At 37.3% G+C, this 25,366-nt stretch overlaps 1 protein-coding gene across 7 annotated transcripts in view; it reads left to right on the top strand.

The window, feature by feature from the left end:
• Positions 1–22,251, top strand: part of CEP128 (centrosomal protein 128) — a 390,964-nt gene extending 368,713 nt beyond the window's left edge. For 6 of the 7 annotated variants that reach the window (XM_059373593.1, XM_059373587.1, XM_059373590.1 and 3 more), the window contains 3 exons: positions 2,041–2,151; positions 13,938–14,046; positions 21,116–22,251. In XM_059373593.1, the coding sequence (XP_059229576.1) occupies positions 2,041–2,151; positions 13,938–14,046; positions 21,116–21,243 (348 nt within the window). In that variant the 3' untranslated portion in view covers positions 21,244–22,251. The remainder of the gene's footprint in view (positions 1–2,040; positions 2,152–13,937; positions 14,047–21,115) is intronic. The other variant, XM_059373591.1, reaches the window with a different exon arrangement.
• Positions 22,252–25,366: the final 3,115 nt, after the last annotated feature.

Here is a 25,366-nt window from a genome sequence, read left to right on the forward strand (position 1 = left end):
TGCCTACAAGTCTAGCTTATATATAAACACATATGAAGATGCCTGTTTAGTGGTGTTTTTAGGGAGAGTAGTTTTCAAAGTTTATAATCGTGCTTTCCAATATCAGTCATTAACATTGAAACCTTTAGCTTATAAGGAAAGGAGTCCATCGGCAAGTGTTCCGCACTAGCATGCAGCGGGCAGTAGCTACGTTCTAACCTGTATTATATTTATTTTCAAATCCTCTGACCCCCTACTCATGGGCACTATTTTTCCCATTGTTAAAGCCAAAGAAACGGAAGCTTAGAGTATGTAAAGTGTTTGGAACTGGGATCTAGTTCTAGGTATTAACTACAAGCCCATTTTCTTTGCCTTTACTGCCTCTAGCTCGAAACCGACTCTCTGTGTACTCTAAAGTCCCCTTTATGATAAAAAGAGCTTATTTAGTCAACTTAATGAAAACAACTAGACCTGGCCTTAAATAAAAATGCATAAAGCCTTTAGATTATGAGATTATGTTTTTCAAACTTCTAAAACTTTCTAAAAATCAAGATGCTATCAACAAGAGCCCAAAGACGTAAGCTCCAATCTGAGCTTTTACTAAGTAGTTACAAAACTACTTAGTAAATTTGGCATTTCCTCATCCCTAGAATGAGGGGCTTGAGCAACATTATCTCTAGTTCCTACTCACACTGGCGTTGCTAGTATCTCTGTAAGATATATTTCACATATGTATTTCTTGGTAATACTACAGTCTATGGCTACGTAAGTATAAGCTATAGTAAATGCAAATCTCATCCTATTTAGTCTTTTCTTTTCCTTTAAACATGTCATAGGCCCTCTTATTTTCTTTAACCTTGTTTTGAAAGAAGTGGTTCAACTCTACAATTCCACATTTAAACCTTATATACTTGGTATGGTAGAAAAGAAATAGCTTTGGGCTCCAAGCCCAATCTGTCACAAATTGCCTAGTCTTGGGCAAATCATTTTTAACTTCCACTAGGGTATAACATTTTATCTATAATAAAAAAATTTGTAATTCTAATACCCCTTCCAGCTTGAACACTCAGTAAGTTCCTTGGGACTCTTTGGGGAGCTAAATCCTGTAGATAATTTTTCTTAAATATGCAAATCTGTTGCTCTTCTTTTATTCTAATTTCTTCCTAATTCATAATAGAAATGTCTAAATAACTAGGTATCATGACCACTATGTTCCATCCTCTCTCCAAACAATGGAGGAAGGGAAGAAGGGGAGGAGAGAAGGGGAAGAGAAGAATGAATGAATGATTGAATGACTCTGACATTTTTCTTTCTTAATTTCTTTACTACCTGAATCTCTATGCTTTTGAGAGCAAATGAAGTATCCTTCAATTTAAAAATCTATGTGATATATTGGTTAACAGGGTAGAATGTTAAAGAATTAATGATGAAAGAGGACTCTAGTTTTAAAGGTAACATTTTTTTAAAGATTTTATGTATTTATTTGAGGGAGAGAGAGCATGCATGTGTTGGGGGAGGGGGATGGGCAGAGGGAGAGGGAGGGAGTAGAGCAGACTCCACACTGAGCACAGAGCCTGCCCCACACGGGGCTCAATCCCACGACCATAAGATCATGACCTGAGCTGAAACCAAGAGTTAGTTGCTTTAGTGACTGAGCCACCCAGGCACCCCAGTAACATTTTTTTTTTTTTTAAACACAGAATATTCTGATGTCAGGTCCTACTCCAAGAGAGAAAATGCAGCATTCAAAAGTGACATGGTGTCATTAATGTCATTAATCTTTAGACAACTCACTTTTACTGGAACCTTGTTCCCTTCAACTAAAAGTGTCAGTCATTTCAGACTGACGAAGGACTAGTTGTGAAAAGAATACACATAACCAAAGTGGGACTCTGTTTTTATTTTTAAGATAGCATCCAAAGCAACCCATTCCTTCTTTCTCCTTGGTGTGACCTCTGTTTCCCCCATATCTTTCTAGACACCTATCAGGACTTTCTTTTTCTTATTTCAAATACCGACTTTCCTTTCATCTGCCCGTTTTGACATTGTTGTTTTTTTCAGGATTCCCGCAGCTTTTCTGAAAGAATTGATGGGAGATATTCTAGATACAGCATTCACAGAGAGTCTCTTCAGCGCTGTGATGACACCAAGTACAGAGTCAGAGGCTTCAAAGTAATGTCCTTTATATACATTTTCAGTCTTTGAGCATTATCCATGTTTGTGGCTATAGCCTTCTAAGCTGCCCCTGCAGGGTTCACGTAAAAGAAAAGATACTCCTTAATCTTCAGTTTTGGGGGACTAGAAAATAAAATTTCCAGAGATTGTACCTATAACTTTTTACTTGGGAATTATCTTTCATTTTATGCCATTGTTGCTTAACCTGTTGTTTATCTCTTGGTATTGATGTTGTTTAAGAAATCATATGCCAGGAGACCCTTGGTCTCTTGGTCAGTCAGAGGCTCCGCATAGGTGGTAGCCCTCCTCTGTGCATAGTAAGTCCAGCTACTCTCAAAGCTGAAGTCTCCAGAAGGTCAAGTAACACATAGTACTTCGTGAACTCTAATCTTGGTGTTTATAATCATTATTTTCCTGAGGATATGAACTCCATACAATGACTTCAGCTTATGGTTCATTAGTGTGGAATCAACACAGGAGACTGGAAAGTTGACCATATTGACAAAAAAGCCTACCATCCTCTAGAGTCTCCCCAAGATCCACCTGGGGTGTGGGTGATTTTAAACCTGTTAGGCCCTGAACAGTTACTAGCTTAGAGCAGCATTTCTTAGCCTTGGGATTAACATTTGGACCAGATAATTCTTTGTTGTGAAGGCTACCTTACATATTATAGAACATTGAGCAGTAGCCTGAGGTTCTACTCACCAGATGCCAGTGGCGTCCTCCATCGCAAGTTGTGGCATCAAAACATGTCTCTAGACACTTACTTGCTAAACCCCCCATAGAGAGCAAAACCGTCCCCCATTCAGAATACTGACCTAGAGAGAATCCATCTATTTTCAAATGTACATGCCCAAGTCAATTTAGGGAAACATACAAACAAAAATTAAAGATTCTTCTATCTTTTTTATATTCTCACAGACTTCAATATGTATGAATATTCATTACACCGTATATATTCACTTATTACAGCCAAATGTAATTATTTCTAAGAACCTTCTTCTGTCTTCTGAATGTAATTGGATAGATGCTCAGTGGATCTAAAGACAGTGTTCATTTCCATAAGTCTTTCCCTAGCATGCTTAAAATGAGCTCTCCGCTTTCCTCATCCCAAATAAAAACAACACAGTTATGCCACACTATTGATGCTGTAACTGTGCAAAGGGTGTCCTGCGACTGTGCCTTTTTCCCTTTGGTTTTTTTATAGTTGGAGATTATTGACTGTAACAATGACCTCATTGTCTTGTATAGCAGATCCTAATTTCACTAAATCATCTTCCGACATCCCCATCAGACCCCATATACTCAAGCATTTCTCCACCACTTAATATGGGATGCTGCTAACCTTCAACAGAAGTACAAAGGTTAGGCGGCCATAGCCCATAATACTACTGACTCATTGTTGAGCCAACCACATGAAGGTGCTCTGTTCACAGCTGTCACATGCTTTACATGCATCAACTCGTTTAATCCTTGCAGCAAACCTGGCAGGTCGGCACCGTTATTTGCCCTCTCTTACCATTGAAGGTTATAGAACTATCAAATGGTTGAGCCAGGATTAAGACTGAGATCTGCCTGGCTTCACGAATCTATATCCTTGACTGCTAAGCTATAATAGTGTAAATTTGGGCCTCCTATAACCTTAATTTTTCTAGAAATCACCAGATGTAGAACCATATTTTTAATATGAAAATCCATTGCCTCCAAAAATAAACCCAGTACATGCCTCTTAGTTCAGCAGAGATCCAGATGCAAATGCCACCTTTAAAACATTATTTCTCACTGTGGTTAGATTTGGTATCAGGTGAATCAGTACTACCTAGTGACACCCAGATTGCTTTAAATCAGTGTAATTTCCATAACAGCATATGGCAAAGCTATGAATGTTTAACGTGTTCAACAAGTAATCTTGTTGGAGTTCTCTTTAAAATTACATTTGCAGCTGAAGAAGAAATCAGGCCTGGTTTGTAAGGGAGGCCAACACTTAGTAAAATAAGAAATAAGTTGAAAATTTTGCAAATAGGTAGTGTGAGTATTAGGAAAGGCCACAAAGCACATTTTAAGATGTCATTTGTTCCACATTAATATTACTTAAACATTTTAAAACATTGATCCATTCTAGTAATGAATATGTAGACTCTCACCATTTGTAACAGATGTCTGGCCTGAAATAATGCATAATCTAACTCAGCGCCCATGAGTACATCATATTTTGGAGAAGAAAATGTGGAAGCACAGTTTGGCCAGTTGTGATACCAACAATGATTTGCTTCTGTACCCTTTATGAAAACAATTCACTGAAAATATTTCAAAAGAAGCAGGCACTCAGATGAGCAATGAGACATTTGTTCATCGTTTCTTAGCCTCACAGATAATCAGAAGAGCTACCTCCGGTTAATTGTTGACATCCTGAAGGCTAGGCTTCAAGTAAGAGGCATTGGTCCTCTATCAAGAGAGAAGGTGCTGCCCTAGTTTTATTTGATATTATTTCCATAGCTATTAACTGCCCACATGTTTTGCTAGGAGACTTCAAAGAAAAGACACTTTGCAGTGACTTGAATTTGTTGGTTCGGGAGAACCTGTGGTTCCGGGAAATCAGTTATAGTAGAATTCATTTTAAAATTCGACAAACATACTGAGCTGCCACCACCCTGCAAAGCCCTGTCTGACCTAACCCAGGTGAGGGATGCCCAAGGTGTGGTCCTCGTGGAGGGAATAGTTACCTGTTTGTCTTCTTGAATAGCTTCGTTCTCGCCTGTTAGGTTAGAGCAGGAGTCAACACACTACCTCCCGTGAGGTAAGTGCTGCCTGCTGACTGCTTCTGTCAGTAACATTTTATTGAGGTTCAGCCACGCATTTATTCACATATCATCTGTGGCAACCTTCACACACAGCAGCAAGAGTTGAGTAGGTAGGGCAGAGAGTGAATGGCTCCAAAAGCCTACGCTCTGTATGATCTGGCCCTCGAGAGAAAAGCATTTGCCAGCCCCTGGTTGGAAGAAAGGAGAAATTACCAACCTCGTCTTTCTTTCTGTGCACATTCAGACAGTGTGTCCTCTGCTTGATTTACCAATCAAATAAGTACTTCCCAGGTTCTTTGGAAAGTCACCGTCCTTATCCATGCATCCAACAAATAGTCACTCAGTGTCCGTTATGTGCCAGGAACTTACTAGGGAGGTGCTTGCCACTCACATCCGTCAACAAAACAGATGAAGCCCGCTGCCTCTCTGGAGCTTCCGTTCTAATTGCTGCAACACAGGCGCTTGTTTTTGTTTAAGTACAACATTCAACGAGAACTTGAGTTTCTGCAACATATAGGCACTCTGCTGGGGGCGGGAGAGAATGGCAGAAGAAGAAAAATCATCACCAACCCTTAGGAATGCAAAGCCTTCACACAATCTGTAGCACAAAAGACAAAGTATTTGATGCACGTTTGTTTGGAAGAGGATCGCTATTAGCATTACACGTACAGAACCCTGTGTTACTCTTGACAGACGACAATCTGTTGGAATAGCAGAACGGTATTGGCCACAGGTTTCTCTCAATTTGTTAATGTTGTAGGAAGGCAGTGAGACATGCAGCCTAACCACACTGCTGCTGGTGGAGAGAGCCGTGAGCAGGAAGGGGACAAGCCAGGGGCTCTTTCTGTCTAGGCTATAGCAACCTCCTGCTGTTTCCTTCTCTGGTGACTGGGGTTTAAGAAGGGCACTTGCCAGGATCCCCATGGGGTGACATATGGGGGTGTTGAACCACTGTAGTTTACCCCCGAAACTAATGTTATACTGTATGCTAACTAATTGGAATTCAAATTAAAACAAAACAGAACAAAAATCAGATTTCTACAAACCTTTCAAGATTTTCAATGTCCACAGTTTCTGAGAGCATAATCATATTGTACTAAGCATAATCATATTGTACTAAGCTGTCCAAGTTAACTGGACAAAACCGGATCTAAAAGTTTATGTTTAGAATGCAATTCAGACCTGAATCTGACATGACATTTCTCTCTGTGTGTAGACAACAGAAGCATTTCATGGCCTCTCTTTCATCAAACTGGGTTTCTGTCGAACATACAGTCTTCCTCGCCATCCCAGCTGTTTCGAATAGAACAGAATGTTCGAAAGTCAACATAGCATTCCTAATCTGAATTCACAGAGGAGCATGGTTTTGTCCCAAAAAATCCCCATTTACTGCCTGCCCTTTTGTGCTCTCTACCCATACTAAATATATAGTTTTAAGTAGCAGAGGATTTTATAATAAAATCACAGAAGGCATGATTCCCTGCCCCCTTTCCTTCCTTCTCCTGGAAGGAAAATCATGATTTTCCATTTCTAGCTGAAGACTTAGTACATAACGTCTTTTAAAGAAGCAGATGTTTTGCAGGATAAGATGAGGTAGGTGAGGAAGTGTTGACAATGGTTTTCGGCACAGTTTATGCAGGCAGAGTCTGCCAAAGCCCTTTGTCCTATTTGTTCAATGTAAGCGTGTGTATGATATAAAGTACATGCTTTACTCCTGGAAGCTGTTTCTTCCTCCTCGAATCTCTCCATGATTTGTTTATACTTTGCTCATAGCAGTTAATGGCTGTTAGCACTTCCTCTCAGGTCAGCTTTTTCTGGACATAGCTTAAAATCTCTCCAATAGTAGCTGCTGCATGCTATGCATAACTCCTGGTGCAATTCAAGATTAGAGGTGACGTTTATTGAATAACTATTAAAATATATCACCATTATTATTGAGGTAATTTTACAGATGTTCCTTAGAAACAATAGCAGCAACTGTGGGAGAATTTGAGGAGCTTTAACCAGTCTCCCAACCTTTAAGCCTCTCCTATATAGTGATTTAGGGTTCAAGGCTAATCTTTAGGTTAACACTAAAAAAAATTAGTAAAACGATAGGTGATTACTGAAGTTTGGGAAATGCCGTCCTACTGGATTATATGACTTTTGAGGACACTGTCTGCCTCATCTTTAACTCCAGAGTACACAATGAGCATCCTATACATGCTAAATTGGTGATGAGGTTGTTGTTTTTGTTTTTTGTTTTTTTCTTCTTGCTTCAGCTTTTCTGGAATTCTAACAAAAATTTTAAATGCTGTTTTTTCAGGAATGCTTAGATGACAAGTCTGAAACTCTGTAGGCAAACAAATCATGCTTAAGTCTAAAGAGATTTTCATTCTTTTGAAGTGATCAATACTAACTTGCCAGCCATAATATTTAACTAGTTCATGTCATCTAGCTCTTTAAAAGCTAAACAAAAGATTGCCTAATGAATTGGAGTTTTTCTTTGTTGTAAAATTTGAAAATAGCAATGAGTCAAAGATGCTTATTGAGGAATCGACATGGGTACTTAGATGAGCATATTAATTTCTTAACCTACTAGAGCCCTCCCCTACTATACTTAGTTTCCTTGATAAGCACCATATTTTCACCTTTCCGAATAATTTATCAACAAGAACATTAAGAAGATTGTGGAGAAATTCACTTTTAAGCGCCTTAAATCCAAAATTCTAGATGCTAAAAAACACAAGGAATACTGATTAAATGCCTTATTAGTCTTAATTAAAAATGGTATAACATATTTATCCAAACAATCATTGTTTCCTTTACAACAGTCACATTAAGAGAAGCAGCACTGATTGCAATGAAACACCGTGATTAAAACATCTTTGATTCCTTCCCTTGTTTTATAAGTCAGTGGCATATTCTCTTGAGTATCTGTATTTATGGCAAATTTTTATCCACAGTGAATAGATTTGGTTTCTGAAAATGAATGAAAGTCATATGGGTCCAAATCTAAAGTATGTTAAAGAAAATAAGTGCAATCTTTTTTATTTTTGAGTCACCAGGAATATTAAATGATACATAATAAAATATCAATTGACTAAAGGTAAATTAATCAAATGGCCTGATCTGGCACAGTATTTTTGTGAGTCTCTTCAGTCTGTGGACAAGTGTGGCTTTGGGTTTATGGTACTGTTATATAAATTTGCATTTTCTGTGATAAAGATCATTTGCATAGTTAGAGTACTGGTTCTTCAGTGGTTCTGTTCAGATGGATTAGCATCATCAAGTGTTAGTACCCAGAGGACTTAAACATGATCTGTTCCAGGGTCTTCATTTTTGGACATGAGGAAACTAGAATGTGAAAGTGGCAGTCTCCTGTTTCCCAGCTTCAGCCATAGCAAACTTGAATTTCTTCACTTTGGCCAAGAAGTGAGCATATATTACTATCTTTGAGTTCCTTAACACAAATGGCACTGTGCTAAATTCTGGACTATTGGGATGGGTAGATGGAAGGATCGAGACAGGGAAAGCCTCACCCTCGTTGAGGTTAAAGCTAAAATTGCAGGGATGCCTGGGTGGCTCAGTTGGTTAAGTGGCTGATCTTCGGCTCAGGGTCCTGGGATCAAGTCCCACATCGGGCTCCTTCCTCGGCTGGGAGCCTGCTTCTCCCTCTGCCCCTGCCTACCACTCTGTCTGCCTGTGCTTGCTCTCTCTCTCTAACAAACAAATAAATAAATAAATAAAATCTTTAAAAAAATAAATTAAAATTGCAGCCACGCAGATTGAGATGGAGAAGACAGGCTTTAAGTAAACTATCTGCCTGGTCGAACTTCCAAATAGGAATAAAATTTACTGAAGAAGAGGTTAAGCTTTTTTGAGCCCTGATGGAGAATTGGGAATTAAGAGTGGGGAAGAGATGGAGGTATGGTACATTGTGAGGCAAGAGACAGATTCAGGAAAACATTGCTGCCACAGATTCAGAAACACATAAGTGTTTTTTTCCTTCTCTCCAGGGTAAGGGTTGGATAAATTAAAATTAAAAAAAAAAATCACATGTATCATCTGTCTTCTAAACTTTGAACTTATAATATTCCTGAGAGAAAAATACTTGGTGGGCGTCATTAAATATTAATCATTAGAGATCAGTTTAGCAAAGAGATTTAGTCAGGTTGGAACAGCTTTTAAGAAACCAATTACAATGTGGGTTATGAAAGAGAAGTGGAAGAAACCCAGGGAAAATATTAGAAAATGCAAGTCCCTTCACCCAGTGGAATTTTTGCAGGCAATTCTGGCTAACTAGCTTGTTGAGACTTAAGACAGCAATAAAAATAAGTCCTTGTGCTAAGGATTTAAGAATTGGTAAAAGGCAAAAGGTAGAATTCCTAAAATTGCACCGAATCTTCCTTTTTTAACCAGTATTTCCATTTAAATATTTAAGTACTTGATTGAAAGATGGATAAGAATTCTAAAGAAACATTCATCTTAAGGTTACCTTGTAAAATTTAGTTCTTTGGAAATTCCACAAATTAAATATCAATATAAAATTGGGGAAAATGGAGGGTTTGTTGGTTGGTTTTTCCTAATTCTTGTATGTTGATTATCAAAAGGGATTGTGAGGTATTTTTCTTTGGGGATATTCTTTTATTCATTTCATTAGTTATATTTCAGGGTAATATGAAGGAGTCTGACAGTCTTTTGAAGACCTATAAAATGTTGCAACTTAAACCTGTTTGGAGTTAAGCTTCCTCATTTCTATACATGAAAAACAGACATGAGTGGTTTGAAAAAGTCAACTGTTTTAAAGGGAAAGGAAAACATTCCTAAATGGTATGTACCTATTAACAGAGTGTCAAAATACATGAAGCAAAACCTGATAGAATCATAAGGAAAAAATAGACCAACTATAATTAGAGTTGAAGATTTCAACATCCCTCTCTCAGTAATTGATGGAACAGTAGGCAGAAATCAGTAAAGATACAGAAAGCTTGAGCAACACTATCAGCCAACAAGACCTAACTGACATTTATAGTAGGATACTCCACCTAACAACAGCTGACTACATGTAATTTTCAAGTGCACATCTAACATTCTCCAAAATAGACTATACTCTGGGCAATAAAACAAATCTCAGTAAATTTAAGATGATTGAAACTATGTGAAGTATGTCATCTAACCACAATGGAATGAAGCTAGAAATCAATAACAGATATCTGGAAGATTCCTAGATGGAAAATAAGCAACATATTTCTAAATAACCCATTGGGGGTTCAAGAGGAAAATTAGAAAATATTTTAAGTGCATAAAAATAAAAATACAATTTATCAGAATTTGTGGAACTCAATTAAGATTGTGCTTGGAGAGAAAATTATAAATTAAATGTGTATATTATGAAAGAAGAAAAGTTGATAATAGATAATCATAGCTTGAAACAAAAAAATGAATAACAGACCTAAATTAAGTAAAAGGAAGATAATAATAAAGATAAGAGTAGAAATCAATGAAATAGAAAGCAGGAAAATGGGGAAGGGGAATGGAAACAAAACTGAGTTTTTTTAAAAGATCAATAAGAGGCTTGCAAAAAAAAAAAAAAAGAAAGAAAAGATCAATAAATTTTTTAAAAGCCTACCCACATTGATTAGGGAAAAGGAGAGAACATACAAATTGCCAATATTAAGAATGAAAGACGAGTATTTCTAGAACTCTCATAGACACTAAAAGGATATTTAGGAAATGTTGTGAGTATCAGCATACTGGCAACAAATTTGACAATTTAGATGAAATGGATATTAAAAAGCACCCTTAAAATGTGTTACCTCATAATTCTACTTCTAGAAATCTGTTAATAAATTTAAAATATTGACCAAGCTTTGCATACCAAGGTATTTATCAAATTATAATAGGAAAAAAACCTGAAATGCATTTCTAACAATGGCAGATTAGTCGAATAAACTATCTTATAAACATACTGATGATCATGATGATGGTAAAATAAATTCCCATGTATAACCCTGCATGAAAAAGTAAGAAATAACAATGTCAACAAATGGTAAACTCAATACAAAAAGATATTTGTAAAGAAGAATCAGAAAACATACCCTTCAATTAGGCTAATAGACTACTTTTTAATTTATCACATTATTTTCTTCTCAGTTTCTTCTGTATTTTCCAGATTTGCTAAGAGTGAAATATGTCAGGGCCATATTTTAATTGTCATATGCCAATAAGGTGGTTTTGTCATTGAAAATATAAATTACTTTTTCTGTAAACAGAAAACATATAACTCGTGTCTTGATGCCAGTTGATTTTGTTTTGGAAATTTAAAACCATGCCTTTTGGGAAGGATGAATAGGATTTGAATGTCTTCCGGTACTTTATCCTTCCTCTGGTAGGCCCATTTTGAGTCTGTCTTTGCACCGTCTTTCATTCAGCAAGATGCTTGGACCTCCAGCTTCCCTCCTGTTCTCTCCCTGTCTTTTCAATCCAGCTGTCAACGGGCAAAAAGTGTGTGTGTTTGCATCCCTTGTTTTTTCTTTTTCTTATTGGCGCATAATGATTGAAGCATCTGTTAGTGCGGAGCCATTACTATACTTTTCTCTTTCATGCTTCGTGAAACCACACTTAAATGGAGATCTTTAGCACTCTGTGAAGACATAACTCTCTTTTGCATTTGTGCAACTTCCAACTCCATCCTGGCCTTAACTTTGGTAAGCTAGCTCTGTTGCCCCTGCCTCCAGCTGCCCCATGTCAGCTTATTTAAAGTAGTTATTGGATTGCACTGGGGACACAATGTATATCCTTTTCTTTCCAGAGATCCTACAGTGAATGACCTCTAGTTTCTTATGAAATCCCCATAATTAGTAAAAACTGTAAATCATATGGTTAAAAATCTCAGGGCCTTCATTTTAAACAATCTTCACCTGAACGCCCTTTTGGTACAGGAAGGCTAATGATCTTGAGTGATCTGAAGATTATGTCCATGCTTTTAGCTCAGAATAAATGGGCCTTTTACCATTATACATAAACTTGGTCTTTTTGGCCCTTCTTTTGCATTTGCATACATACTTATGTGACAAACAATTAAAATGTACTTGATACAGAGAATGACGATTAATTCAGCAAATGGTCCTGTGTCATGAGGCCCTGTTCTGTGGGGTGACATTTGGAGGGATCCATGGGGATCCATGGGGGCCACCTAACTGCAGGTGTCTTATCAAGACTCTGGTAGCATTCTTGATCCCTCCTCTCCCCTGACCCCACAGCCACCCTCAAATTACAGTTTTTAAATTGGTGTTCCCACTTCAGCACTTATGCTATTTCTGTCTGGTCTCCACATAACGACCAAAATATAAATTTAAATCTCCTTAAAGTTTATGTGTTTTTTCCAAAGATTTATTCATTCATTCGACAGAGAGGACAGGAGAACACAAGCAGGGGGAGTGGGAGAGAGAGAAGCAGGCTCTCCACTGAGCAGGGAGCCTGATGCGGAACTCGATCCCAGGACCCTGGGATGATGACCTCAGCCAAAGGCAGACGCTTAACTGACTGAGCCACCCAGGGGCCCCTAAATCTCCTTAAAATTTAAATAGAAATCTTCTTTAAACCTTTGATTGCCTTCCAATGGTACTTAAGAAAAAAAAATCCCTAATCCATATCTCACCCCTGGATCTCACTGTAACCACTTTCCCTAGTTTAGTGTGCCACAGCCAAGGGGCCTTCCTTCAGTTCTTCAAACACACCAGACTTTCTCACCTCAGGCCCTCACACACATCTGGATCATCATTGCCCAGCCACCCTCTCCTGCTCCCCCTTGCTCCCACCTCCTCATCCTCCACCTATAAGCTTCTGCCTGGCTGATTCGTACTCAACATTCACATATTGCTTTAAATATCATGTCCCTAAGGGGCCTCTTCTGGACCTCTCATCTAAATTTAACTATTTCCTATTCTTCTTATAGCACTCTTTGTAATTTTTCATTATATTTTGCATAATTTATTTGTTATCTTTCTCTTCTGTAGGCCTGAAAGTTTTGTTTTCTTTCTCTTCTGTAGGCCTCAATGTTTTGTTTGCTCTTCAACCAGCACATACTTAGTGCCCAATAAATTATTATTGCATGAATTGAAACAAAAAAATAAAGGGTAGTGTAAATAACTAGAACATATCTAAGAGAAAAAAACTGCAATTTCACTATTATAGAAAAATATATTAAAGCATTTTTTTTAATGTAATAAGTTATTTGTAGTTAAAGTTCCCATTTTTGGCTAAGATTTGGGTACAAGAACACATTCATACAGTCCATGAGGAGAGGGCCTTTTTCTGTGTTCATTTTGTTTATGTATTAAATATTTGTTGAATGAGTAAGAGGATTGGTGTAATCCTTATGGAATGTAGTATAGCTAAGTGTATTTAAAAATATCAAATTGGGTTTTTTTGACCCAGTATTTCCACCTAAGAATTTGTCATAAGGAATAGTCCTAAATATAGAAAAGGTTATATATTTAAAGATATTTTCACAGTGTTATTTATAGGAGAAAAACATTGAAAACCGCCTAAACGCCCAATAAAGTAATAACTGAGGAAAGCATAGTTTATCCACTAGATAGTATGTGAGTAACACATAAACTAAAGGTTAAGATAATATAGTGACTTCAAAAGTGTTCAGAGTATTAGTATAAATAAATGAAGAACACGGTTTTATAACAACATTTACAAAACCAATCCACGGGAAAAAAAAAGACTAGAAAGAAATATGTCATGCTGTTGTGGCCATGGGTGTATCCTTCTCTCTCTCCCTTTTATATCATATATATATATATATATATATATATATATATATATATATATATATAATTTATTTTAGCATGCATGTATTTTTTTAATAATTAAATTGTTGTATAACATGACTCATATATTTGAGGTTCAATTTCATTTTCAGCACATTTAAATGAGTCCTGGTCCTTCCATTTTGTAATCACTGAAGTGCTGTATTCTTTGTTTTAGGATGACAGAATCTTTCCAGAAAGTTCCCTTGCTCATGGGTTAGAGAACTCATTCTCTTGGCATGATCGCAGTCGCTTCCTGTCTAGTCCACGATTGTCACACTTGAATCGTAAGTAATGAAGCCCTGTACCAGTTTTTAAATTGGACTTAAGGAACTGCAACTCATAGATGGATTAAAACGTAAAGTGCCTGGTAGTAATAGTTGTATTAGGAGTTTGAAGAAATTGTTATTATGAATCCTACAGATAACGCCTCCCAGATTCATTTATGTTACCCAATTTACTAAAAAGTGTATGGGATCCCTTCTTTGTAGACCTTACACTTCTCAGAAAAACAAAAGGAATTACTCAAGGTAATAATCTTAATTAAGCAAATTTTTTGTATGGAGGTTGCTGGTAATTGTGGATGAGTGGGTAAAGGCAGTTAGAGGATATTATACAATTTAAGTCATCAAAAAGTAGAAAATCTTTTCACAGAACTGTGATATATATATTTCTATATATCATCTTGTGCAAAGAATAAGGTCACCAATACTGTTAGTGGCTAGATTTCATCCTGTGAATGTACTTTAAATGTTGATAAAATGTTACCAGTGTGAACAAGGTGTGAGTTTGTTGGCCTAGGCTACCCTTCCCCACCATTCACCTCTTTTCTTCCTTACTGTATTTCAAGTCTCAGTTTGTATGTAAAATCCTTAAAGAAGTCTTTGAAACCTATGGTTTTAAATACGATGTCTGTTATGAGTGCCCATTACACATTATAACTTTCCTTTAAAACCCTTCTTAGAATAATTATGGAGTTATTTTTTATTTATTGACTTTTTGTTTAGTGATTATATTCTTCACTAAAGAGTGAAATTTGTGATGAAAGGAGCAATGTCTGTTTTGTTCACAATTGTTTCCTCAGCATCCCACATAGTACTTGGAATGTAGTAAATGCTCAATTAATATTAAGATGAATGAGAATATGAGTTTAAGTCCACTTTTATCCAAATCATTGGATCTTAAATGTTATTTAATGGATTCTTATTGAAGTAATCATTTAACTCCTCAATTTACCATGGACATAGAGTTTATATATTAAATCTGACAATTCTGTCATTTAAAAAATGTAGGTTACTATAAAATAAAATATCAAAATAAGCCACAAACAAGTAGGTCAGATCCAAAAGTGATAACTCTCATTTTTGCTGATTTATATTCATGGATTCATTGAATAAATATTTATCAGTTTCTGATAAAATGGTTTGGTTTTCATTATATCATGATTATTTTACTCCAAAAGCTGAGCATTTTCTCTTTCCTGTCGTAACCATTTTACTAAGTGATTTTATATGTCTGCATAAAACCCCTGCTATTCTAATCTGGCAGCTGCCCTTCAATGTAAATTGTATCTCAAATAGATTATGGTACCTCAGAATCTGATATACACATACACAAATGTTTTGTGTTTCATATGAAGAAATGGAAAATTTTCCTCAGGTCTGTTGGATGCATGTGAACATGTAGGCAGAGGGTAAGGATAAAACACCATCAAACATCATAGTATCCTACCTAATAAGACATTCAGGAGCCTGAGGTATAAATAGCACCATGATATGGACATAGATGTCATTGTTCTCCTGCTATTTCATTTTGCTATTATGCTATTAAAGGCACCTAGGAAGTAGTGGTTAGGAGACATTAGAGGGAAAACACCAGGGTTTTTAGAATTTATTATTATTATTATTACTATTATGACAGGCAGTGAAAGAAAGGACATCCAGCTTTACACTCAGTAGCATTTCATGACCACCTGTGGTCATCTCTCTAAGATGTGTTCCTCACAGGAAGCCATTGGTTTCCATATAAATACTGGCTCAAAAGGAAGCAAAGTTAAGTAAGAATAGGAAAAAATATTGAGAACATAACTTGGATATGAAAATACCTATTATAGTCTACATTGTAAAATCTGACTGAAAAATTCAGCTTAAAGACTAAACCTCCTCATTAACTTTTTATTAAATTATTAATTAATTTATTAATTCATAGCTTTACATTTTACTGTTCCTCTTTTGATAAGTCTGTTTAATGATTTTCCTCCATACCTACTTCCATGCTTTCAAGGATACTTTTAAAAATTTAATCATTGGTACCTTATTGTTAGTCATTTTAAGTGATTGAATTAAACTTATTTTTAGAGATCATAGTTATTCTTATTTATTTTTCTGATAAACCTTGAATTTCTTTTTAAGATTTTATTTATTTGACAGAGAGAGACACAAAGAGAGAGGGAACACAAGCAGAGGGAGAGGGCGAAGCAGGCTTCCCACTGAGCAGGGAGCCGATGCAGGGCTGGATCCCAGGACCCTGGGATCATGACCTGAGCTGAAGGCAGATGCTTAATGACCGAGCCACCCAGGTGCCCAATCCTTGAATTTTCTATATGTTTTTTTCATAATATAGTATTTTAAAAGTGGATCAGGATCACCCTGAATACTGCTTCATTTTTGTAGCATAAAAAATTTGAGCTTAGTTACAGAAACTATCCTGTAATTTTTCTCTAACCTCCTTTTAAATATCCAAAATTAAGGAGAAATGTCAAAGCCAACAAAGAGAAAAACCAAGCTACAGTAAAGGGATCACACAGGGAACAGAATATGTCTTTTTAAGTATCATTAATGTCCTCAGAGGTAGAAAACATTTTACCCATTAAAAATAAGGACAAGACACTATGAAAAAGGACCACAGTATAAGAGGTCTCAGAAATTTAAAATATGAAAAACTAGAAAGGTGGGAGGCAAAGTTGCAAAAACCATAAAGAAACTAGAAGAAAAAGAATGGGATAATAGGAGAGAAAAGATATTTAGAAAATCCCTTCAAGAGGAACAGTACCTGATTAGTGAGTCTTGAGAGGAGAGAACAAAAGCCAGGAGTGGGCAGGTTAGAAGGGCCCCCCCAACCCGTACCTATAGCATGGCTGATGTCCTGAGCTTTTCCTTCACCCCCATCCTGTGCTGGTGCCCAAGTTTCTCAGAACACATGCCTTCCTTTGTTCGTGCCTTCCTTTGTTGTCTCAATTCTTTCTTTTGTGGGAGCACATCAAAAAAAGGAGGTAAATGCTTTCAGTCATTGTATTTCCGAAAATCGATTTCTTCCACCACTCACACTTGACGAGACTTTGGCTGGCTATAAAAATCTAGGTTGAAAGTGACTTTGCTTCTGCAGTCATTGCACTATTCTCTTCCAAAATCTAATGTTGCTATTGAAAAACCTTATGTCGTTTTGTGTTGACCTCCACTCCTTTGAAGTGATCTTCTCCACCACATAATGCCCCAACCCCCAGTGCTGGGACCTTTTAGGATCTTCTCTTGAACTCCAGCAAATCTTGTGATGATTTACCTCCCTGCAGGCCTTACTTTATTTGCTTTTCTAACCATCTGATGGGCGGGCACTTTAAAAATCTGGAGACTCCGTGTTTAGTTCTCTCAACTTGATAGAAGAAAGTGAAGATTCCATTAGGAAAATCTTTAGAAAATAACGATGTTAGGTTATTTGATTCAGGTGAGCACTTAGAATCTGGCAGATCTCATTGAGCTATTAAAATAATTAAGGATAGTCACAGAGTAAGAGCAAATAAAAAAAACAAAAATAAAAACATGGGTCAATTAATAACTCTAAGGGAAAGATTGGTAAGAAAAGAAACGTTGTCATAGTATACTTACTCGGTTTATGTGAGCTATATTTACACAATATTATAAATACTCACTACCAACACGACTAGTTCGAATCTAACTATATAAGGAGGATGGAATGAGGGGAAATGGATGGGTGTGCATACATTTATAAATGATAAGTCAGAAAATAGACATATAAGCTTTTTTTCTTACAAAATGGAAATAAATGCAGACAAGAAAGTTAAAAGGGTTGATTGTGGTTGACCCTGGGGTGCAGGATTGGGGGACTGGGTGGGATGGGGTAAGAAGCGACTGCCTTTCTATGTAGCCCTTTGTTGCTCTTTGACAGGTTGTATGTACACTTTGGGTGGAAAGGCATTTTGTAAAAATAAAACGCTATTAAGAACACCCCTGCTTTTATGTCTGACTAGCAAGTATTCGATTTTCTCATTGCCTTGTGAATGGAACATGAAAGCTGAGGGTTGGAGTTTAGAGCAGTTTAGACCTGTACGGAGGTGTGAGGAGTGCATAACCATAGGTGCTGAGGCAGACGCAAGTTTATGAGCCCACAGAACAGGCTCCTACTCACTCAAGTTGGGATTTGTACAGGACGAGGCCCTTCTGTCTGTGCCGTAGATGCTAAGGCTTTCATTCTGCTGACGTAGGCGCCCTGTCAAACTGTGACCAAACGACAGCGTAGAATCACTGACCATGGAAAAAACAAAGGAAATGGGAAAATACTGCATAATTTGTGGTCTCTGAAATGATCCAGCATTAATGAAAGTTTGTTTTAAGTAGTAATTTATGTCAGCTTTGTGTAGTTCAGGTCAATTCAAGAAAAGGTAGATTCCTTCTGCCAGGAAGAAGGGAAGAAATGTATAAATTGTAAGTTTATATTACCACTGGAAATAGGAACACAGAAATCCATTATTTAGAGCCATGATTACTACCAAATTTATCCTGGCTGGCTAGAAGTGATGGCCGTGATTCAGGATACTCTTTTAGAAGGCTTGGATTCCATTACCTTCAGCCTCTAGACAGTGGGGGCTTACAAGGAGAGACTTATAATGCCAGCTTTTGAAACTGTCATTTTTACTTTTTATAAGTAGTGACTGACCACTAGTCTCCATGTATAGCTTCTTTTAGGCTAAAGGAACATGACTCTTAGGACAGGGCCCTCACTCTTGGGGCCAGGAGCAGACTGGATTTGAGAGAGGGCTGTAGTAATCTGATGACTTCTCCAAATCTTGAGTCCTTTAAGATTAAAATGCCTAATATCTATGGAGTTGGTATCTCTAGGCTAAATTTTTAAAATAAATGCAGATTTCAAACTTTCTGTGGTTCTAAAACTATTCAGTAATGTTTATTAAAATAAACCCCAAAATAAAGGACTATGATTTTTTTCAAGGGAGGGATGTTATCTTCAGATTATTATGTGAATCTTACATATTAATGAATCTTACATATTGTGAATCTTACATATGAATTTAACTTGATATTCTTTAAAAAGCAAGTCAATGAAAGTTACTAAAAGGAACTTTCTTTTGCTTTCTTACCTCTGTTTACTTGCTATGAAAAGAAAAGTTATTGTTCTCAGTGTGTATTTTGAGGTGCCTTTAAGTGGGGTGTTTAAGGTGTACCTGGGTGGCTCAGTGGGTTAAAGCCTCTGCCTCTGGCTCAGGTCCTGATCCCAGGGTCCTGGGATCGAGACCCACATCGGGGGGTCTCTGCTCAGCAGGGAGCCTGCTTCCTCCTCTCTTTCTGCCTGCCTCTCTGCCTACTTGTGATCTCTGTCTGTCAAATAAATAAATAAAATTTTTTAAAAAAGTGGAATGTTTAAGTCCCTCTGATGAAAAATAATTTCTCTGCAGCAAGAACAGTATAGACTCTTTTCTATGCTGTACCTCAGGATCCACTGGCTAACTGAACTGCTTCATAGGTAGTCTGTCCTCAGACTTGCAGAATAAAATGCCAAAGATTTATGGCAATCAAAATGTTAGGGGTAATGATAAAGGTTAAAAAAAAATGTTTCTTGTCCATTAAGGATTTATTTATTTCATGGAAACACAACATTTGTCTCTCCATTTTATAGGTTCAGTTCTTGTGAGAGTGACTTTTGTGTATGTGACAATCTTTTCACTGACCAGTTAGGTGTCAGATATTTTTAAATAACTGAGTTCTGATTATTTCGATTCACAAGGTACTCTGCAGATACTGTCTAGAAAGCAGCCTGAAAATCCCCAATTCACTATCTCTTAAAAATCCCATAAGTATATTCACTTCTTCAAACAATATTTACTAAAAGGTTATGCAGGAGGCTCTCTGACCTCAGGGAGGGTACAGTAAGAGAACAAGACAGAAAACGTCACCTCATCCCATAGAAGAATGAGGCAGTAAACAGTAATAGATCATTTTAAATGGTGTTTGGTGCTTGAAGATAAAATAGTAGAAAGCACGTGGAATAGACTACTTTAGATTAGTGATCAGGAGATTCCTTTCTGAGGAGGTTACAACGAACTGAAGCCTGAAGGGCAAGAATCAGCTGAGTTAAAATTGAGTGGGAAGAGTTCTCCTGAAAGAGGGAACAGTAAGTATAAAGGCTACAGAAAATAATTGGATATGGTCTTCCAGAGAGATGGAGCTCTGATTGAGCGGGAAAGGAGGGATGAGAGAGAGAGAGAGAGGGAGAGGAGGGGTGAAGATCCATGGGAGCCTTTTCAACCACAGTCAGATGTTTGGATTTTATTCGGAGTTTCCTGGGAGGCCACTGGAGGAAAGTGACATAATGAGATGTACCTTTTGGAAAGATAATCCTGGTTGTGATTTAGAGAAGGGGACTAGTGAAAATAGGAAGAAAATGGTGCTTGGGCTGAGGCAATAAAAATGGAGAAGGTAGGGAGCCTGAGGCCTGGGGTGAATTGGGGAGGTAAAATCTTCAGAATTTACTCTTAAATAGGATGAGTGGAGCAGACAGGACAAAAGGAGGAGGGAACAAAAGTTTGAGAAACCCGGGCTGGGGTGATGAGTGTGTCACTTTCTAAGATGGAGAAAGTAAGGGGTGGGCAAGCATCAGAGATTGGTATCAGACAGGCGGACTTCCTGTAGGTGGTGTGACTTGCCCATCTGGAGCTCAGAAGAGAGGTAAGTGGTTGTAGAAAGATGGTAAGCCTAGATTCCAGATCTAGTCTCAGTTTGTGGCACACGGAAGATTCCATGAAAAGAAGGCAATGAAGGTTCCTCCCTCCAAATTGTGTGTGTGATTTGTATCAGTGTATATTGACCAAATGCACATCTCTTGTTCTGAGATACTCTTCAAATCCCGCCAAAATTAAATCCTATGAATAGATGTTTTCCAAAATACAGTAACTGTCCTACATTTATTCCTACATGGGAGGTCTGTTAAGGTCTATACCATGTAAAGTTTACAGGAAACTAGGTCAGGCACAGTTATTACTTACAATTTTGTCAGCCCGGGGGTTCTCTTCATCTGGGTTTATTTTTGTCTTTTCTCTCACCTTGCCAGCGTTTACCAAAAGAACAGTTACTCCAGATTCACCTTCGATCAAGGAAGATGCCACAAGTTTACCAATGGATGGAACAAGTCCACAGTCTAAGAAGGAGGACTATGAAAGCAAAAAAAGCAAAATGTAATTCGTTGCTTTACATGAGTATTTGACCAATGACAGCGTATCTGTCCCTGTCACAGTTTGGCCCAGATTGTCTAGCAGACATATCCACAGCTTCTGCTCTTCAGCATAGCCAAGCACTGACTGAAACAACAATATATTTGGTCTTTGGGAAGGATAGAAGTTAAATCAATCCAAGTAATAGCAGCTCATGAATGACGTACAGCTAACTTACTGGCAACTTGATACCAGCAGAGAAATTGCATTTTCATTCTTCAGGTGTGGTCAGTCACATTTTTCCAAACAAAATTTGGATTTATAATTGGGATTTTTTTTTTTTAATGACTGGCTAAAAAGCAGGGAAACAAGTTCCTCTTGAGGCAGAAGTTGCCAGCACTTTAGATTCAGGGAGTGTTTATATACAATTGATTTTTTTAAAAAATGCTTTCTCCCTAATAAATTTTCACGTGTTATGACATGTCATGGAGATATGCATATATAATATTAGACAGTCCGTTTTATAAACGCTCAGGATTGTTACATCCATCATCTCAGCAGTCTGTTACTACATGCAGTACCTTAAAATTTTATTTCCAATCATCCATTTTTAATAGCAATAAAGAATTTACAAGTGATACCTGAATTGTAGAACACTGTAAAGAATTCATAGCACAATTTATTTATTTATCTTTTTGTGGCCAAATATCTCCCTGCGATCACTTCAGTCATATTCTGGACTGTCTTTCAGTTTACTCTGACCAAATGCACCATTGCCAGACTCCTTTCCTTGTCATGAGATTTGCTCTGCGAGAGTTCTCTTATAATCTGGCGCTATATACTTTCAGCATCTCAGCCTTTCTCAACATCAAAGTGTTTTTAAGAACTTCTGCTCTCTATGTGCTAATCTACCAGTGGAGAAAGATTTCTATTAAATGCTAACCAACAGTAAAACATCCACGAACTGAATCCCACTGGGCCATGATGGAATGTTCTTCAGAGGGACAAGGGCAATAAAGCAATACCTTCCTAATAACCTTTTGTGGTTGTTAAAGTATACTTGCTTGTTAAGTTTCTCACATGTTGTAAAGATGCTTCTATTTCCACGACCCTATGTTTTACAAACTTACTATAGTTAAATGTCCAGAAGAAACGGTACTCTTCGTCTCTGAATTTGAGTACCAGTGGTTACTGCAGAAGACAGAGATCTTTGATCTGAAAAAAATTACATAATGCAATCTACATGACCTCGGGAAGGACAGCCATGCATTTTATTATTTATCCATTACGGAAATCTGTTGAGCTCCTAGTAGGGGCCAGTCATTGTGCTAGGAAGGAAAACGGAAACACAAAACCAGCTGTGCATGATGTACAGTTTGTTTGGCATTAGGGATTCCATGAAAAAAGGAGTGATGTGTTCAGACTAGCTGGAGAAATTCTGCATTAGACAAAATTGAACAGGTTTTGTTTTGTTTTCTCTAACCTCAGGACTTCCAGCTGTTAATGGGCTGATGAGCACAGTAAGGTTCGGTGGGAGTAGCCCTTTTGGAAAGAGTGGCTCTCAGTCCTGGTGCTTCTCAGAACCTATATCACACCAGAGCAATATTGGGGGTAGAGAGAAATTATGTCAGTATTTTCATTGATGTTTTGAACAACACTATAATATTTTCTCTCCTTGGATCGAAATGACTTACTGGGGAGAAAATAAGGGAGAATATGAACACGTTTCATTTAAATTCTATGGATTTAATTAAAAAGTCCTGTGGATTTAAGTTAAATAGCTTTTCCCTTAATGTGTCAGGAGGAACTCCAGGCAGTCCATTCTTTTTAGTAGGAACTGGTTTAAACCACTATTCACACATCTGTGGCCATTAAAAAAAGGAAAAAAATTACATCAGGCCAGTTAGACCTGAAAGTTGAAGGTAGCACAGATTATTTAGCTGGCAAATCCTTGAAAACATATTAGCTGATGATTTTATAACAGAATGGAGAAGGATCTTATGAAAGACCTTTTTTAATCTGAAAAAAAATAAAGCCATTATATCATATTATTGAACACCCTGTGCTACTGTTGGATGAATGAAGGTGTCTGACGGTAAATATGGAACACACAAGAACTTCAAAGGCAAAGTCAACTTTTTGTGAGCAACAATTTTGTCAAAATTCCTTGGCCCTCTGTTTATATGGAATTCAATCCAAGGACCTGTCTTTTCTGAGGATTTTTCCTATCTCTTGCAGTCACCATAAGCTCGAGTTGGAAATCAAAAGGAATGCTAAGGAAACACTAATAGCTTGATTTGTACATTTCAAAGCCAACAACTATTTTTCCTTCATTCACCCCTTGGGCAGGATAACTCCTGATATCAGCCCCATTTGAGTTGTGGCCGATCAGCCATATTGCTTACAATACTGGGACACTGGAAGGGATTAACCTTATTCTTGCACTGAGCCTGGTCCAAGACTTAATTTGAAGATTGACCTTTTTGGTTTAATAATTTTGATTCTTCTGGCCATCTTTCTCCCTAAACACACTGAACTTCCACTGAAGTTACTGAAGGCCACAGAGGGGAGAAACACAGCTGGGAGAAATCTGGCTGGATGTTTTTCCCATTGGCTAACGTTATTATTACTTCCTTTACTAGTGTCTGATTTAAAGGTTGAAAACCAGTTGGTTATATAACAGCTTATGCATACAGTTTCCCAGAATCACCAGCTTTTCTTATAGTTTACATATTTGCACTAATAAAAGAGATAAGATCTATAGCTTAACAAAACAATACACATAAGGCATTTGGACTTAAAGGTTATGTGGGTTAAAAGTGCCTACCTACTTAGCTAAGAAAACAAGCCAATTTTTTTTTTTTTTTTTTCATTTTTATCCCTTCAAGTGAGGTAAATGCATTTTCCATTTTGAGGCTCTGGTCAATGGTATGTAAATTGTATTTCAAGTCACAGTAATTGTTATATTTTCTTTAATCTATATTTAATCTTATAGTTAAATAGCAATTTTTTTTTTAATGGGACCAGATTCTTACATATAATTAGATGGTATATTTACTTACCAAAACTTTTTTTAGCAAGGAGTTAGGAATCTCAAATTGTTCTCCTCAGGATTTGTACTATAAACCCAACTCTACATCATATAATAGCTAAGAATAGGAATGATCATTGAGTAAATTATTCCTTTTCTAAGATTCTTACACCCTCTCCTCAAACTGTCCCAGTATTTCCTCTCAATTTAATTTTAAGAAGAAAGAAAGAAAATTTGTGATTTTCATGGCCTTCAAATGAGGAAGCTGCCCTCTCGAAGGCATCTGGTTTTCTTGGATCAAAACTAAACCATGAACCGTAAGCTGGAAAGTAAATTTGGGAAAGTTTGTATATTAAAGGCATTTCATGTACCAAAGTATGATATAAAAATAGTTACATCTTTCAACTTTTAAGTTCTCAAATGTTTAGCAATAAAAACATCAGCTTATCCCTATTTGAGAAAAGAAATTTAAACCATGAAAGATTCCATTTAGTTCCATTTCCGTACAAAACACGACACATCTAATTTAAGGCTAGGAGAAATGCTTACATCTAGAAACAGGACTTCAGAGTCCAAGCCCCCAAACAGATTTCAGAGAAGTCTCCTTGCTTTTGATTAGTAACAAAGTAAACCAATTTTTCTGCTCTGGTGAGACCAGGCAGACCTTCAAGTTCTAACCTCATCTGCCCCCGGCTTAGCCTCTCCTGCTGTATCTACATCTAGGCCCACATCCTCCCTAGATCCAAACCCCACTCAGGTCACGAAAAGAGTCCCACCAGATCAGCCCCCACTGTTGACCTCTGAAGTCTCATAACTGCGACCCACAGTGAGGGGGCAGACTGTCAGAGGTTTGTAGCACCTGCCTGTCTTTCAGGACCAGCCAATTGCAAAAGGATCTAAATGACCAGTGTCTCTGAGTGCCCCTGGCTGAAAGCCGAGGAGTATTTCTGTGGCTGGGTATCTTCCGTAACACAGCTTGACTCTGACATGGTACAAAGCCATGTGACAGTTGTGGATGAGAACTTGTTGCCTCGCTTTCTGCAGGAAAATACTAGATTTCTAAACATAGCATCATGTTAGTTTCCTTTCAGGAGGATAGTCAAAACAATATATAATACAA

The sequence above is a fragment of the Mustela nigripes genome, chromosome 13 (assembly GCF_022355385.1).
Source record: "Mustela nigripes isolate SB6536 chromosome 13, MUSNIG.SB6536, whole genome shotgun sequence".
NCBI classification, from domain to species: domain Eukaryota; kingdom Metazoa; phylum Chordata; class Mammalia; order Carnivora; family Mustelidae; genus Mustela; species Mustela nigripes.